The sequence below is a fragment of the Pelodiscus sinensis genome, chromosome 3 (assembly GCF_052426305.1).
Source record: "Pelodiscus sinensis isolate ZL-2025 chromosome 3, ASM5242630v1, whole genome shotgun sequence".
Taxonomy (NCBI): Eukaryota; Metazoa; Chordata; order Testudines; family Trionychidae; genus Pelodiscus; species Pelodiscus sinensis.
In genome coordinates, this window is record NC_143054.1 from 80,629,595 (window position 1) to 80,646,816 (window position 17,222).

General features: G+C 40.7%; 1 protein-coding gene across 2 annotated transcripts in view; it reads left to right on the forward strand.

The window, feature by feature from the left end:
* The window catches only part of CDC40 (cell division cycle 40), a 57,838-nt gene that overhangs the window by 18,563 nt on the left and 22,053 nt on the right, over positions 1-17,222 (forward strand). For both annotated transcript variants that reach the window (XM_025184742.3, XM_006123197.5), the window contains exons 3-6: positions 6,781-6,910; positions 12,237-12,320; positions 13,002-13,141; positions 14,818-14,914. In XM_025184742.3, the coding sequence (XP_025040527.1) occupies positions 6,781-6,910; positions 12,237-12,320; positions 13,002-13,141; positions 14,818-14,914 (451 nt within the window). The remainder of the gene's footprint in view (positions 1-6,780; positions 6,911-12,236; positions 12,321-13,001; positions 13,142-14,817; positions 14,915-17,222) is intronic.

The following is a 17,222-nucleotide window of genomic DNA, read 5'->3' on the forward strand; positions in this document are numbered from 1 at the left end:
AGAAGTTTTATAGATATATAGCTTCTAGAAATGGGTATAGTTTGGTATACGGGAGTGGTTTTCAAACTTTTTGGCCTGTGGACCAAACCTTGCAAACCTTTTTGTGGACCACTAGTTGCTAATGGAAACTCACCGTTAATAACATAATTATGCCCAAGCCATTTTGCTAGTGCTGCAGCTAGGGAGAATGGTTTAATTTAAATTATTAAACAGATTGAAACTGCAGCTCCTGGAGTCAGCTGTTTGTAACAACACTCCCCTGTCTTCTCTGCCAGCCTCGGCAGACCTTGGGACACTAGGAGTGTCTGTGCTGGGGACTGGATGCACTGCAGCAGGCTGTGGGCAAAGCTTTAGGGCTGGGTTTGGACCGGGGTTGTCCCCAGGGCCTGACTGACACCGTAGGAGCTCAATGCTGGGCAGCCTGCTTGGTACTCAGGGTCCTGTGGGTGCTGCCATGCAAACAGCCAGGGGCTGGGGGAAGTCTCAGGGTCCCATTCTGCTGCCCCTGCCCTGGCTCCATGGGGCTGTGGCTGTGGTTTCCTGGACCAGGGACTTTGGCTTTGAGCCTGGCACTCCCTTCCCCAGCCCCTGCTCCGAGCTGCAGGAGGTGTAGGGGGGTTCGGCTGATGCACAAGGAGCTCTCGGTGTATCCCTGTTCTCCCAGGCCTGCATGTTCCAGGCTGCTCTACACTGCATGACCCAGGCCTCTGGCTGCTGTTGGCTGCCCTGCACTCCTCGGAGGAGGAAGGATGCAGGGATGCTGGGTTGAGTGTGAGGGCGGAATGCAGGACGCTGGGCTGAGTGTAAGGGAGTGGGGATGCAGGGGCGCGGGGCTGAGTGTGTGTGGTGTGTGGGGGGGGGGATTGGAAAGACAACTCTCTCTGAAGTGTAGTGCTCGCTCCGGCAAGGGGGCCCTTGCCTGTAAATGCCCATGCTGTCCCCCGGTGCTGACCGGAGACCTCTTAGCTGCCTTTGGCAGGCATGGTGAGCTGCCTGCTGGGCGCTGCAAGCATGGTGCTGTGATGAGGCAGAGCGCAAGTGATTCAAGGGCCGGAGCAGCCCCGAGACACTCCCCGCCACAGGTCCCCAGTAGATAGGGGAATCTCTGAATGTTCAGTGTTGATAAACCTGGAGTGTCTCAGAGGGCACGTGGTGGGGAGGTGAAGAAAGTCCAGACCTTCTCCACCAGATCCAGCTCATGGAGAGAGGCAGAACAAGCGGCTCCACACGTGCTCTGCCTCCATCCAAGAGCTGGGTCTGTCGGGAAGGTTCGGGCTTTCTTCACTCCCCTCACCATGCACCCTCTGAATGGGAAGTTGGAGCTGGTGCTGCACTCTCATGGCTGTGCAGCAACTACGAGTCTTGAGCAGCAGTACAGGTTCCCCACTGTGTGGAAGAGAAGAGGGGGACTGAACTTAAGCCATGAAACTGGGAACCACTGGTATAAAGCTAAACCCCAATATAGCAATATAAACAGTATTCATGTCATGATGTTTTAAGTCAAGTGTTTTCAATGTTTTTTTCTAAATGAATGTAGTGTGAGTGTACACAACTCTTTTTGGCTGAAATTAGCCTTCAGAACAACTTAACATACTTTCTATCTTAAATATTTTTCAGAAGCCTACAAACTGCATGATGAATTAAAATGGATGGTTTAAGCCTTCAAGTTGTGCAAATATCACACTGGATCATAACACTAACATTTTGAAATTAAGTATAAATTAAAGTACTGTATATTTGAGACAGTTTGTGCATATGTGCATGCACCTCTGTCTATTGAAGAACTCCTCCTAAACACCAAGGTTACGTTTCAACTACAAGCCTCTTTTGAAAGAGAGCGTCTAGACTACAAGCTGCTTTTTCAAAAGAGTCTAGACGCTCTCTTTCGAAAAAGCACAGTTTGCATTCAGTAGCACCGTCTTTCGAAAGAGTACTTTTGAAAAAAGGCGTTATTCCTCGTAAAATGAGGTTTACCGTGATCGAAAAAACTGCTGTGTTCTTTTAATTTGCTTTCGAAAGAACGCGGGTGCATTCTAGATGTAGGTGAAGTTTTTTCGAAAAAAGGCTATTTGTATACCAGATTCGGTACACAGCTTCCTTATTATCATAACTTAAAGCAAAGTAGGGGTTTGGTTGTGCCAGGAAAATGGGATGTGCCTGTAATGGGATTGCTTCTCATAAAAAGATACAGAAAAGAGAGAGAATCACCAAGCAGATAAAATGAGCTGGCAGCGGGTGCTCCTCCTCACATCCGGGATTGCCTCAGCCCCAAGCTTCCCACACACAGGCAACCTTTAGGGAGGGCAGTGAGCTGAAGTTCCCTTCCTCTCCCCCTATTTATACAGGATCATTACTGATTGTTCCCCTCTGTCAGGGAGCAAAGGAAAAGTGCAATTTGCTGTATTCCTCACTCTGGCTGGGGAACACAAGGGGCAGACAAACAGACCTGTCCCAGCAGTGGTACATGCACCGTTCCCCAACTGTGCTTGCTGCAGTGGCCATGGAGAGGCGCTTCTCACCTGGCCCAAACCCATTATGGTGAGAGAGGACTGGGCTTGTCCTCTCCCCTGGGCAGCTTGCATACTGAGCCCCTCATCTTCAGCCCCACCCTAGAGCAATGATTTTAATGAAGAAAAACAAAAAATTAACTGAGTGATGGACATGAGCAATGCCATGATTACGTCGCTCTGTCCTCCCACAGGAAAAGTTGGTGGTTTGTTTTTTTTTAATAGAGAGACAGATGTAAAATGGAGTTTCACAGTGAAAATTAATCATTTACTGTTAATTCCTGTCCCCTGATGAGACTATGAACATTGTAGGGAAGTAAAATGAGAACCAGTACAGTTCTTTACGCAGCATATTCTCGACCTGGGGAATGCACTGTCACAGGAGATCAAGTCGAAGGGGCTGATCCTGGGCTGCATTGAGCATGCGTACGTCCTGTTCAATGCATTTGGTGCTGAATATGTGAAACATCTCTGAATTTGGCTACAACCAAATATTATGGCTACAACCTTTCCTCTTCAAAAGACAGGATAATTGTGTGACTAGTAATATTTGAGATAAGATAAGGGTAATCGAATCCTATGTTATGGTGCTTAAAATCTTATTGCCAAGGATTAGGAAAGGATTTCTTTTTTTATCTTCCTGAGTAATTATTGTGGAATTGGCTGGTGAGGTATGGGTGTTTTTTCTTTCCATTGAAGCATCAGGTATTAGCTATAGTTGGAGACAGTAAAACATGCAAAGTGGATTCAAGCCTGATCTAGTAAGGGCAAGTAAGGAATCCAATGTGGTGTTCTGTTTAGGGATGTAAGCAACTAGTTGACTACCCAGTAAGCCTCATATTAGGTAGTCGAGTCACTATTCAACTAGTTGCTTTCCCCCCTTGCTGCCTCTGTATCGAAGGCACCAAGTGGGGGGGAAGCAGGAACCGGTGCTGGGGGGAGATGACTTAAAAGCCAGTTCTCCCCAACGCTGTCTCCGCAGAAGATCAGGGGAGGAGGCAGAGGCGCAGTGGAGGAAACAGCACAAGTGGGGACTGAAACAGTCCTTGCTCACACAGAGTCCTAGCTGCTGTGCCTCTTGGCTCTTATACATTTCTAAGGGAGAGGTGCAGCAGTTGGGACCCAGCAGGAGCAGGAAATGCTTCAGTCCCCACTCACATGGGTTCCTCGCTGCACCTCTTTTTTTTAAATGTACAAGAACCACGAGCACAACACAGATCCTTATCAAGTAATTGATGGAAATTCCATCAACTACTCAAGTAGCTGATTAATCGAAATTTAACATCCCTAGTTCTTTTGATCCGTTTTTGAATTCTGCACCAAAAACTTTTTTGTCTGTCTGAGAATTGACGATACAAAAAAATCCAATGGATTAAATGATTCTCTCTCCTTTTTGAAAATAATTTTTTAAAAGCCTGAGGGAAAAAACGTTTTAAATAAGAACGAAAGACAAGGAAACTTTCTTCAAATAAGAGGAAGGTTGGTTAATTATCTGCACTCTAAAATGTGTTGGATTATTACATTTAAAAGCAATTTCATCTAGAGATTGGTATTCAGCACAGGAAAGCACCTTGGGAAATAAGCAACATGTATAAAATGTAATATACTTAGCTTTAATACATGCAGCTGTCATAGTCTAGAAATCGCAGCTCCCCAAAGCTGGAAGTAAGTCTCTGCAAAGCTTGAGACAATTTTGATATGTACAGCCAGAAAGTAGTATAGTCTGTGTTCTTCAAGGTAAAATAAAGCATAATCAAAAAGGTTTATCAACTGTTCTGAGGCAGGAGTGTGCGGCCTTTGTAAGGTATGATAGTTTAGAATCCTAAATAGTACAATAATAGAATTTATAGTTTTAATCAACTAGCAACATAGTAAACCTGTAGTATCGCTTGTGGTGGTTAGTTTTACATTAAAAAGACATAAGAGACTTATTTTGGTAAATATAGAGAAAATATTCCATTTATAATTTCTCCTTGGTAATTGAGGCGGAATGAATAAAATGATACTAAACTGTTTAAGATAGTCAAGACAGAAGCAGACTGTGAAGAACTTCAAAAAGATCTCCCCAAACTGAGTGATTGGGCAACAAAATGGCAAATGAAATTTAATGTGGATAAGTGTAAAGTAATGCACGTTGGAAAAAATAACCCCAACTATACGTACAGTATGATGGGGGCTAATTTGGCTATGACAAATCAGGAAAAAGACCTTGGAGTTATTGTGGATAGTTCTCTAAAAACTTCCACACCGTGTGCAGCGGCCGTCAAAAAGGCAAATGGGATGTTAGGAATTATTAAGAAAGGGATAGAAAATAAGACACTGAATATCTTACTGCCCCTGTATAAAACTATGGTATGCCGACATCTTGAATACTGTGTACAGATGTGGTCTCCTCATCTCAAAAAAGATATTTTGGCCTTGGAAAAGGTTCAGAAAAGGGCAACTAAAATGATTAGGGGTTTGTAATGGGTCCCATATGAAGAGAGGCTAAAGTGACTGGGACTTTTCAGTTTAGAAAAGAGGAGACTAAGGGGGGATATGATAGAGGTATATAAAATCATGAGTGGTGTAGAGAGAGTAAATAAAGAAAAGTTATTTATTGGTTCCCATAATAGAAGAACTAGAGGACACCAAATGAAATTAATGGGTAGCAGGTTTAAAACTAATAAAAGAAAGTTCTTCTTCACACAGTGCATAGTCAACCTGTGGATCTGTTTGCCAGAGGAGGCTGTGAAGGCTAGGAATATAACAGAGTTTAAAGAGAAGCTAGATAATTTAATGGAGGTTAGGTCCATAAAAGACTATTAGCCAGGGGATAGAAATGATGTCCCTGGCCTCTGTTTGTCAGAGGCTGGAGATTGATGGCACAAGACAAATCACTTTATCATTGTCTTCGGTCCACCCCCTCTGGGGCACCTGGCATTGGCCACTGTCGGCAGACAGGCTACTGGGCTGGATGGACCTTTGGTCTGACCCAGTATGGCTGTTCTTATGTTATGTTCTAAAATATGAAAGAAACATCCATGTTTGAGCCGTGAGCATGGCATGTTACAGTTCTGGGAGACAGCTGTGGACTGTTTCAGTACTGGTGTTATTGCCATGTATGGGGAATACTTAACCTGTATTCATATATAAGTATCTAGATGAGTCTTGTCTGTGCTTCATTTATTTGGCTTTCCTTAGGACATTTGTTTATTGGACACAACACAGACCATGTGTGTGCATACACACACTTCTCTGCTTTGTGTACCATTGTCTCCTCCTGGATAGAATGTCAGATCTGCTCCAATGTGTGACTAGCCCTCAAATGGCTGCATCTTCAGAGATTATAAGTACATGGCCTACTGTACATTCACGTGTCGCTACTTACCAGTGTTGGTGGTAGTTTGCATTCTGAGGATGGCTAAATTCTCTTTTCTGCTCAACATAGCGGAGGTCAACTCCAATACTCTGTTCTCCGTATATTGAGAGAGCCCATTGACTTAGATGGAAATCCATTCAGATAGGGCAGAATATACAAATCAAGATCTGCTATGTATTTCTAAAGAAACTTCTCCTCTTGCATTTCATCTCTTCCAGCCCAACTCATCACTGCTGCAGCTAGACCCTTTTTCCAATTCTAAAAACTCTCCTATGCAACTCTCTGTGAAGCATCTGATACTTCATTTAAAAACATGCACAAATAAAATTGTATAGTACTGCATTATCTTTAGAAAACAGATGTTCATTTGTGTATGAATTGTTTATATTCTGTAGTTGTGCAGATGATCCTGCAAAAATATTACTACATTTTTTTTTCTTGCTTTGTAAAATCTTGTATCACTCAATTTCTGTATTGCTACGGAGTTCTCTAGGGTTTGCCTTTCAGAAAGGATAATACCTTCCGGCTTTATCTTCACTTTCCCCCTTTCCTGTTTTCTTCTATATGTTTGCATTATTTACCTAGTTAATGGGCAGTTTTGTGTGTGGAGTAATTTTTTTTATTGAATTGACCTTGGCAACAGTGCTGTGGGCAAGAAGCTCCTCCATGAAAATTACTTGATGCATAAAGAAAAACTTATTTGATTTTATATAATATAATGTACCAATATTATTCTGAAATACTTTCCCTTTATGGCTGCTGTAAAGGAATATAAGCTAAAGTCACAATATATTGCCCTTCTTGAAAGTCACATAGTTCATGACCTGTAGAATGTTATAGATGATTAGAAATTATTTCCTTCTAGAACAGTGTACAACCTTTAAATGATTGCTTTTAATTTTGTTGATGCAGTTTGGGCCAGAAAATCCATTTAGGACTCAGCAGATGGCTGCACCTAGGAATATGCTTTCTGGATATGCAGAACCAACACATATCAATGATTTCATGTTTGAACAACAAAGAAGAACATTCGCAACTTATGGTAGGACCCCGCTGTCTTAAACTGTGTCTGGACCTGTAATAGACTTAAATATATTGAGTGAGAATGTGCATTGTTATAGATAACGGCATTTATTTTGGAAATGTTATTCAGTAATTCTCTCTAAAACATTAATTAAGTGTGAGACTGCCTACTGAATCATTTTAATTAATACTGCCATTAGTTGTGGTTACATAGAAGAAAGAAATTACAATTTCACATTTTAACAGACTGACAAAAATTATAAGTTTATTGTGCGTCTGGGGAGAGTATGTCATATGAGTCTTATCAAAATGTATCTTATCTGAAAATTAAAGCTTCTTACTATAGCAACTGGTTCTTCATTATGGTTGCATGTATGGATCCACACTTCCCACCCGTATTCCCCACTTCTTCAATATTTTGTTCATGATTTCTGAATAAATGGAAGGAAACAGATGATGGTTGGTGCCACCACCCTTCTTTAAAGTTTTGCCTTAGCAATGCGGGCATTTCTGGCCTCAATAGAGGATACTTGCTAGAAGCTTTGAGCAGCGCTTGTTAAAGGCATTCATCTTTTCATGTGTAGATCCATATGGGCAATTGCCATAGCAACTGGTTATTTCATCTCAAAGAACCTTTTTTTAGCTTTCAAATAGCAACATTGTGAAAAAGCATAAAGCTCATTTTGATCCTGTTCTTTAGCTTGAATGGTGCTGTAGAAAATTTACAGTATCTAAAAGCAAATAAATTTCTGAGCTTTTTCCAGTACAAAGAATGTGCTGTGTATTTACATACAATTTTAACAAGTTTTCTTGTATGTTTCAACATACAAGGCTGTTGTTTTTTCACCTAATGTTTGTTCATACTTAAAAACGTATCAGTTTTTAAAATACAAAGTTTAATTTGGCATGCTTCTGGCGATATCAACACGAGAGATCTTACAGTGATGCTGCTGTACTGATGCAGCTGTGCTGCGGTAAGAACGTTTGTGTAGTTGCTTTATGCCCCTGGGAGAGAGCTCTCCCATTGACATAAGTGATCAACCCTCAGCTAACAGTGATAACAACGTCAGCAGGAGAAGCTCTCCCGCCGGTGTAGTGCTGTGCACACTAGTGCTTTTGCTGACATAATTTATGTTGGTTGGAGGAGAGGGGAAATATTCACACCCCTGAGCAACGTAAGTTTTGCTGACCTAAGTGGTAGTGTAGACATGGCCTCTTTCTGACAAAGTATCAGAGTTTAAAGAGCATGAATTATCCACCAGGCAGGTTCTGAAACTTCCACACAAATTATTAAATAACATATAATACTCAGTCCATCACTGTTTAAGATCTGTGTTTTCAGATTCCTTTTCAAATTAAACTGTTTTGTTAAAGCCATGATCCTGCAATTGATTGCATGGCAGAACAGTCTGCCCACATGCTGAGCTCCACTGACTTCAATGCGGCACTGTGGCAGTGCTATCAGTTGTAGGATTGGTACAGCAAGTTTTAAATCATGAAAATGAGTCGGTGTGAATAATGCTTACCCAGAAAATTGTGAGCATGAAGTATCAAATTTTAAATAATTCTTTCAACTGTCATGAATTATCATTTAATGTGTGTATCTTCAAATTTTCTTTTTCACTTTCCCTTTGGTTTCTTGTTTTGTGTTTCCATATGCACCAGCTACCATTAGTACTATTTTATAAGTGTGAAACTCATTGGATATGTCTACAAGTGATTTAAGAAGACAGGACTGAGCCCATGTCCGCTGGCTCAGGCTCATAGGGCTGTTGGGCTATAAAATGTTGTTAGAGGCTCAGGTAGGGCCCCAGACTCTAAGACCCTTCCCCCTTTCAGAGAGCTCAGGCTCCACTCCATACCTAATATCTATAGTTTTATGGCCCCACAGTTCCAAGTCCTGCAAACCCAAGTCAGCTGACCTTCGACAGTTGTGGCCTTGCCTGAGGTCTTGTATTGCAGTGTAGACAGACCTATTTTTAGGAATAACAGAGAATAGTGTCAACCTTGTCCACAGCATCTTTGTATTCTGAAGTGGTTCTGCAGGTGTACTGTTTTCTGGAAGTGATGGAAGTGGAGCAGCAAAAAAAGCTGTGCTAGACTCAGTAAACCAGAAGAATCAGCATGAAAGCATTAGACGCTTCAGTTAGGAGGAGCAATAAATGAGAATTTTGATGCCTCAGCATATTAATAAGGTTGTTCTGACTTACTTGAAAACATACCAGAATTCTTGAAATACATTGCTGCAATCTCATTGTCTATAGAAAAGTTTAGCCTGAAAATTTTCCTTTTAGTTTTGGGCCGAGATTAAAAATTCTCATGGAAAATTGGATTAATAGTAGAGAAAAGTATGTAGTTGTATCTCTATATAGCTATGTGTAAGCAATGCTGCTAATTGGTTTTGCTTCTGCATACTGTGTAAAGTAATACTGCTTCAAAGTTGCACGTTTCAACAGCCTCCTGCCTCAGCTGTTAGGCATTTGTTTAATCCAGGAATTGGCAATCCTCTGCAAATAACTCATCCCCTGGCAGGCCAGAAGACATTTTGTTTCTGTTGACCACCTGCAGGCATTAGCCCCCGCAGCTGCCAGAGGCCGCAGTTTGCCATTCCTGGCCAATGAAAGTTGCAGGAAGTGTTGTGGATTGCAGGGATGTGCTGGCCGCCACTTCCCGTAGCTCCTGTTGGCCAGATATGGTGAACCACAGCTAGTGGGAGCTTTGGGGGGGGACCATGCCTGCAGATGGATTATTACCCTAATGGACTGCATACCAAAGGTTACAACTTGCTCCTGGAAATGAAAATAAGTGTGTTTGTAAGATAGAAGATCTTGCAGGAGAAATACGCTTGTAAAAGGAAATAAAGGGAATTGGTGAGGTGTTTCTCTGCCTTCCATCTAATCTATTTACTGTACTTAGCATTACAATCTTGTTTTATGTGTGATTTCTTTAAAATTCAATAGCCAACTAAAAACCTATTTACTGTATTGCTTGGCAAGCAAAATAAGTAGTTTTGTGGCTCAAGATATTTTCCTTCTTCTTTTCTAAAGTTAAGTACTTTACTTTCCTGTCAGCAATATTCTTTCTGTTTCTTCTCAAAAGGGTTGGGGCATACTCTTTACATGCTGGCAAGGTGTAAGTTCCCCAAGCTAGCCATTATGTCAGAGCAGGCCCACTTCATTGATCATCTTGCAACATTTTCACTCTCACCCTCGTATCCTGGCAAGGCTTTTCTCCACTAACTTGTTATTAAGTTGAAAGTGACTTTCTTGAATTAGCTTCTTATTCTTTTGGCATTAAATAGGTTCGGCTGTTTCAGAGAACCAGGTCTAAGTGGTTAGTTGGTAGACATCTGAAACACTTATTTTCATAAATATAGTTTGCCTATATTTTCAGAATGGATAAGTGATCATGAGTGCCTCTGTTTTTTAGATGGCAAACTTGAGATTCTTTAAAGGGCATGTTTATCAAGAAAGTGTTGTGCATCTAGCATTGAAGGACAAGCAAGACTTTCTACATACATTCACTGAATGCTGCTAGTCAAATCAGGAGTGAGATTTGGCCACTAATTTTTACAGGGCCCAAGTGTGTGACTTAGTGGGTGTTTCTGGCTGTTTGCGCACATAAGATATACTGAAACTATATTATCTCTGCATTCAAGTGTCAGTGTGAAAATACAGCTAATTTTCGCTGATTTTTCAATTGCCCATTCCATTGAGGGTTTTTTTAAATTTCAGTGAACACATCCTGGGAGTTTCATTCTGAAAGAGTGAAGTAATCTACTATCAGTGCATCTTTAAAGAGACTTATTTACCTGTATTTGTTCTGTTATGTGCATTAGGCTTGTTTGTGCTTATTTACACCAACTCTTTTCAGGTGCAGGGTGGAATGGAATTGTACTTTTCCAATCATTGTCAACATAAAATTTTGATATCTCTAATTTTAATTGCAATTAAAGAAAGATGTGAGTCAGCAGGTTGTGTAAATGTCTAGCATGCTAACACAGCGTGAAGATGTTTTCTGTTGCAACTGCATTTGGAACTCTGTCAGACTTCCCATTATGAAGTAGAAAAGCTTTTTTATAAGAAAAGGTACTAGGCCACATTCAGTCTTGCTTGTAAGTAGGCATGGCTCCAACTGAAGTCTGGTTTTGACCCAGTGGCTCTGTTAATCAGCTTGCTGTCCCTTCTCACTACTAAGCAAATGAGTCCCAGAGATGGTGGTGTTACAGTTTGAAAACAAATAAGCCACTGCATTGGTTTTGGCATATATCCAAAGTTGCATTTTTACTTTAAAAATAGAAGCCCTATAGTGCAAAGGAGCCCATTAGATGACTGGCTTCCTAACAGCAGGCAGTTGTTTTGTAAATCTAATTGGAAATGTCTATTCAGCTTGATTTTGTTCAACACATGATAGTATAACATTTAGCTAATCTATATATATAACGACTATTTCTCTCTTCTCCACTAACCCCCACTACCCAAGAGAAGGGGAGAATAGTTGTGCTGGTGCAGGGATATATGGAGAGACTCTTCTAGTGTTGTGGTTCACTCTATATGGAGCTACAAAATGTCAAATCATGTGGGAGTGCTATGTAGTGCTGTTTGCTTTGGTATTTCTCTAGGGATTTTGTTGGTCATCTTCTTAATTATCTGAATTCTGAGGTCTTATTCAAGTCTTCAAAGGACAGGCCCATTCAAATTTTTAATTAAAATTAATTCTATGTCCACAAGGGTGCAGTCTTTCTCAAAAAAAGGCATTAGTGATAGTAAGTATTCTGTGCACCTATTCCATAGGAATTCGATATAATTATGTGTCTTTACTATGATAATAAAAATTGTAGCATCTACTTGTCGTCTTTCCACCAAATTCCCACTTATTTAACACAACATCATGTTGTATTTCTTGGAATGTGAGTTGTGTATCAGTACAGCATGGTGCAGATTTAAAAATTAATATATTGCTGTAAACAGTTCCCTTTCAGGGATGTTCCTGAGGTTAGCACTCTGTACTTTAGCACATGGCTGAGTTCAGTAACTTGTCCAGTGATAAACTTATAATGGATTTGAACGCTCTTGAAGCAGACTCCAGTGGGATGTGAACATTAGGCAATGCTCTGCAATAAATACTATAGCTATGTGAGGAGAAAAGGTGATGGACTTCAAAGCATATCGCATCCAGACTTTCTTGGCTTAGGAAGGTGTCTTAATTATAAGGTTTTGAGGAAGATATATTGGGGTAAAGGTTCTCTGAGAACCAGGAGGAGAATCATACACTGAAAAGAGCATTTAAAACATATGTAGAACAAAAATTTCAGCTAATGACTGGTATTTTTGCTTTTATTATAGGTTATGCATTAGATCCTTCTCTAGATGATCATGACGTTGCTACTAAATATATTGGTTCTGTAGAAGAAGCTGAAAAGAATCAAGGTAAGTCATTGTCAAATTGGATGTAAACAAAATGGTTTTAATGACAATATTTTCTGTTGTTTTTCCGTTTTATAGAAAACAAATAATAGGCTATAGTGAAATTCTAGGAAATATTACCAAAAGTTTGTGATGTCACAAGAGATGCTCCTAAGACCGGAAGTCTAGACTGGTTTTTTTTTTTTTTGTAAATGCAATAATGAACTAAAGATACAAAGTGTGAAACAATTAAAAATGCCTAATGACTGTATCCGTGGGGCTGCAAAGGAGTAATGAGAAATATATTTTTGTGGACTTCGCATCAGTGTTCCCTCAAAACTGCGCAGTCAGTCAGCTCCTTGCAGGGAGACCCGAGCCTCTGACTGGGCAGGGCTGATTAATCACCTGTGAAGTTGTGCTGCTGCACAGTTTAGAGAGAACATTGCTTCACATGTATTTTGACTCATGAATGAATGATTAAGTAACATCCATCATACCTAGAATTTTAGCCTACCCATCTTCTCCTTACTTTGGATTAAATTAACTACATTTTTAAGTAGACAACTAAAGCAGCATTGTGATTCTGAAGACCTCTTCCCTTTTGATATTCTTTGTGTTTCTATACTAAAAATAGAATTACTTGTGTTCTTGAAATTAAATGTCACATAAACGTCAGTATCTATAGTGTTCTGTTTCTTCCTGCAGGTTTAACTGTATTTGAAACAGGACAAAAGAAATTGGAAAAAAGGAAGAAATTCAAAGAGAATGATGCATCTAATATTGATGGCTTCCTGGGACCATGGGCAAAATATGTGGATGAGAAAGAAGTAGCCAAACCTTCAGAAGTGAGCATTTTTAAGCATATTGGCTAGGAATTGTATGCCACTGTGTTGTGAATGATGGCAGCAACCTAGGTATGCAAGAAATCTTGTGATTGCACCTGCATAGGCCAGTGGAGATCAAATGCACTGTAGCAGGGATATACTTGAATATGGTGATTTAGGTGCTCTGTTTGAAAATTTGGACAATGGCTTTAGAAGAGATTTTTGTATTTTACTTTGTCAGCTTGAGGGTAGCTCGTGTATGATAACAGAAGCAGCTAGGTAAAAAGAATGCTCTTTAGTGGGGGGCGGGGAGGCAACGCTCATTTTTTGTAAATCATTGACACTTAGACTTGTCTACACAGACAGAGCCACAGTAGCATAGCTGCACAGCATCTGCTGAAGATGTGTAACTTACGTCACTCAGGGAAGTGGCTTATTCACACCCCTGAGTGACATAAATTATACTGACATAAGCTATAGGGTAGACAGGTGCTTAGCTGTAGCCTATAAGTGTGTTTAGAATTAATTGTTTCTAGAGCAGGGGCGGGCAGGAGGCAGCTAGTGGCTCAGATCTGTCCAAACAAGCTAGTGGATCTGGTCCGCAACCACCTCACCGGCATCCTTACTAGGGGCATCCACTTTAAACAGCAGGCTACTAGTTGCTGTGCAGTCTGGGCAGGGAGGACAAAGTTTTGTGTGCTGTCCCTACCCCCTAGCAAAATCCCCCAGCTCCCATTGACCAGTTTCCAACAAATAGGAGCTAAGAAATTTTGCTGAAGGCAGAGTTAGCCTCCTCCCTTCATCCCTCCCTCCCTCTCTGTGCTGGAGCAGAGCCACGTGAAGTAGCCCATCCAGCACACAGGCAGGGAGTCTACAGAGCTGATAGCTGGGTGCCACCTAGGTAAATGCCTCCCAGCCAGAGCTTGCCTCTGGGACCCCACTTCCTTTCCCCCCTTCCAATTCCATGCTCAGGGTCCCAGCCTACCCCTCTGTATCCCCTTTCCCCCACCTCCTCCAGGTCTCAACTCCTTCCCAGACCCTGCACCCCCTTCTGCACACCTCCCCCAGGCCACAATCCTCTCCTGCACACATTCCCCTCCCAGACCCTGCACCCCATTCCCCTGCCCCAGATTACCACCCAAACCATCTGCATTCCCTTCCCCTCCTTCTCCCATGTCACAACTCCCTCCCAGACCCTTCACCCCCTCCTATACCTCTTCCCCCAGGCCAGAATCCTTTCCTGCACCCATAACCCCTCATGGACCCTGCACCGCAAGTCCTTGCCTTAGATCATAACCCTCATTCGTCCTCCAAACTCCTTCTCAGATCCCACACTCCCTTCTGCAGCCCAGTTCTCTATTCCAAGCTCCCTTCTATACCTCACCCACCATCCCAGACCCTGCACCCACTCCACAGAAGTGCAACCTTTGACTACTTACCAAAATCTTGGAGTCCCCCCCCCCCATTAAAAATTATTCGCACCCCCGTTCTACAGTTTATAAATCTTTTTGGGATGCTCTGGCTTTGGTTAAAATGTTACTGTTTTTAATTGGCTTTTTTCCCCATGTGGAAAATATTTCTAATATTCACATTAAATAAGTACATTAATTCTGGTAAATTAAATAATGTTTCAGTTTTGGCTTTTTGGCTTCAGCTTGGTAACTTTTAATATGGTCTTGCCTTTTTTGTATTTCTAGGAAGAGCAGAAAGAGTTGGATGAAATAACAGCGAAAAGGCAGAAGAAAGGCAGGCATGAAGATGATAAACCAGGAGAGGAGAAAACTATCTTACATGGTACTGCCATTTTAGACTGTAGTTTTTGTTTTGTTTTTTTAATGGTTTTGCCTGGTCTGTACAATTTTAACCCACATTTGCAGAAACCAGCCTTCATTTCTGCTACATTCATGATCAAGGATAATATCATATGATTTCATGTTAGCTATACCACTGATTCACTCTGGTAGCTATACAATGTGAATCCCATTAGTTCTAATATAGAACTATAAAAGGAGTTATATTCTCCCTCAGGCTGTCTCTACACTACAAACTTTTGAAGAGGTGTGATCTCTGACCAACATACTTGTGCTAATAAAAGTTCCTAGTGTGGATGCAGATGTACCAGGAAAATGACATTTTTACAGGTATAGCCTATTTCTCTCACAGGGAGACAGTTTTACCAGTAGCAAGCGGAGTTGTGGTAGTCTATCTGCATCCACACTAAAGCCTCGTCTGTACAGATGAAGAATATCTAGTATAGACAAAGCCTAAAATAGAGGAACTAGGAATAGGGAGAGAGCGAGGCCCTGCAGGGTCCAGCCATATAACAAAGCTCAACTGAAATGTTTTTAAATTAACAGAAAAGGGAAACCTCAGTAAGGAGTAACTTTGGACTAGGGCCAATTGGTATTGCTAAGAATAGTGTGGCAATGTCATCTGTCTGTATGTTGATTTCAAAACCTCTGGCAGTCACCTTCAAATTGTCATTCACTATTTTACAAAATGAAATCTTAAAGAGTTTTGGGTTCTGCCCAATTGCAGATCTACTACCTAAAAAATCAATTGATGTAAATTCAATCTTGCACCTTGATCTGTGCAGGTAATACTTTGACGAACAGTACATGCTATAACAGATTAATATATTAAACATTAGTTGCTTAAATTTTGTGCTTAGTCTATTTTATCTCAGTTTTCTTGCTGTCATGTTGTAAGTAATTGTGTATCCAAGTAGAATTACTGTACATTGACAGCTTGCAACTTTACATAAAAATAATTACTTAGGGGTGGATCCCAAAGCCCTAAGTGGGTGAAATACCCAATAATTTCAATGACAGTTTTGCATGGACAGGGTCTTTATTAATAAAACTAAAGAGAATAACTTGTAAACTAGAAGTCTTCCTTTATTAGTGCTGATTACTACCAACAAGAAAATACATAATTGGAAATTCTTTTCTCATAGATATATAATAGGAAAAGAAAGAGCTGTATCACTTGCATTCATGACTTACTGTATTTGTCATGACCCTGGTATGTCAGTTGCATAATACTTAACTCAACAAAGTGAAGAATACAGAACAAATAGACCTGATATTTTATATCTAGTGATTTTTTTCCCCCAAGGAAGGTTCAGCCGGGAATAAATGTTAGAACTGCTTGTTCTGTACTTTTCAGCTGTAAATGTTAGATTTCTGAAAAAACAAGCTTATCGCCAATAAGTCATCAGTGCTTCTGTTCTCTAGCTAAGTATCTCTTAAATTATTGATAACTTATTCCCATGCAAAAAGACTTTATCTGGAATTTAAGGTAGAATGAATCTAAAAAGTCAGATACAATACTTTTAAGGAACACTTTATTGTTCTCAAAACACACACTTCATAGAAATTTCACATTAGGGTTTCATTTTGTTAAATTACCTAAGGCATTCAATAATATGCAAGTACAAACAATGTAATGCTACCTGAAATTCTGCCATGAGTCAGTCTAGAAGGTAAGGCATACTTATCCTTCTAATCACACAGGTTCATCTCTCTGGTAGCTAATGTCAAAGTGCCAGGTACACTCTGAAACAGCACTACTTAAATAGGGTAGCTTCTTATTTAGGTGATTTGCTCCCTCTGTGTTTTCAGCCATAGCTGGTTGGTGGTGGTGATGGTGATAGCGGGGCGTCAACTAGCTTTACTGCTGTTAAGTGGGCTGACCAGAAGTTCAGGGGAGGGGACAGATTAGATCTTTATCTAAATCATGAATAGTTCTGTTGATGCATTATATTCAATTCACAGGTATAGTTGCAAATATAAATTGCTCTGAAGTTGCCATCAGTTACTTCTGTGCAGCCCCACTAAAGGCATTAGGTCTGACTTGAGCTTCTGTTGAAACACTTAGAAACAATTCCATTGATTTAAAAAATATTGGCTTGAGCCCTAAGTTAGTCTTGTTTGGTCTGTGGAACTTTTCTTAGGTTTGGTGATAATAAGCCATGGCAAATAAATGGAATGTTCAGAACCCAAGCAGAGTTTCCAGGACCAGCAATTAGAGAAACTCAACTTCTTATTTGTAAACTGGGCACATTTAATATCAAATGACTAAGACACACTACAAGTAGAAA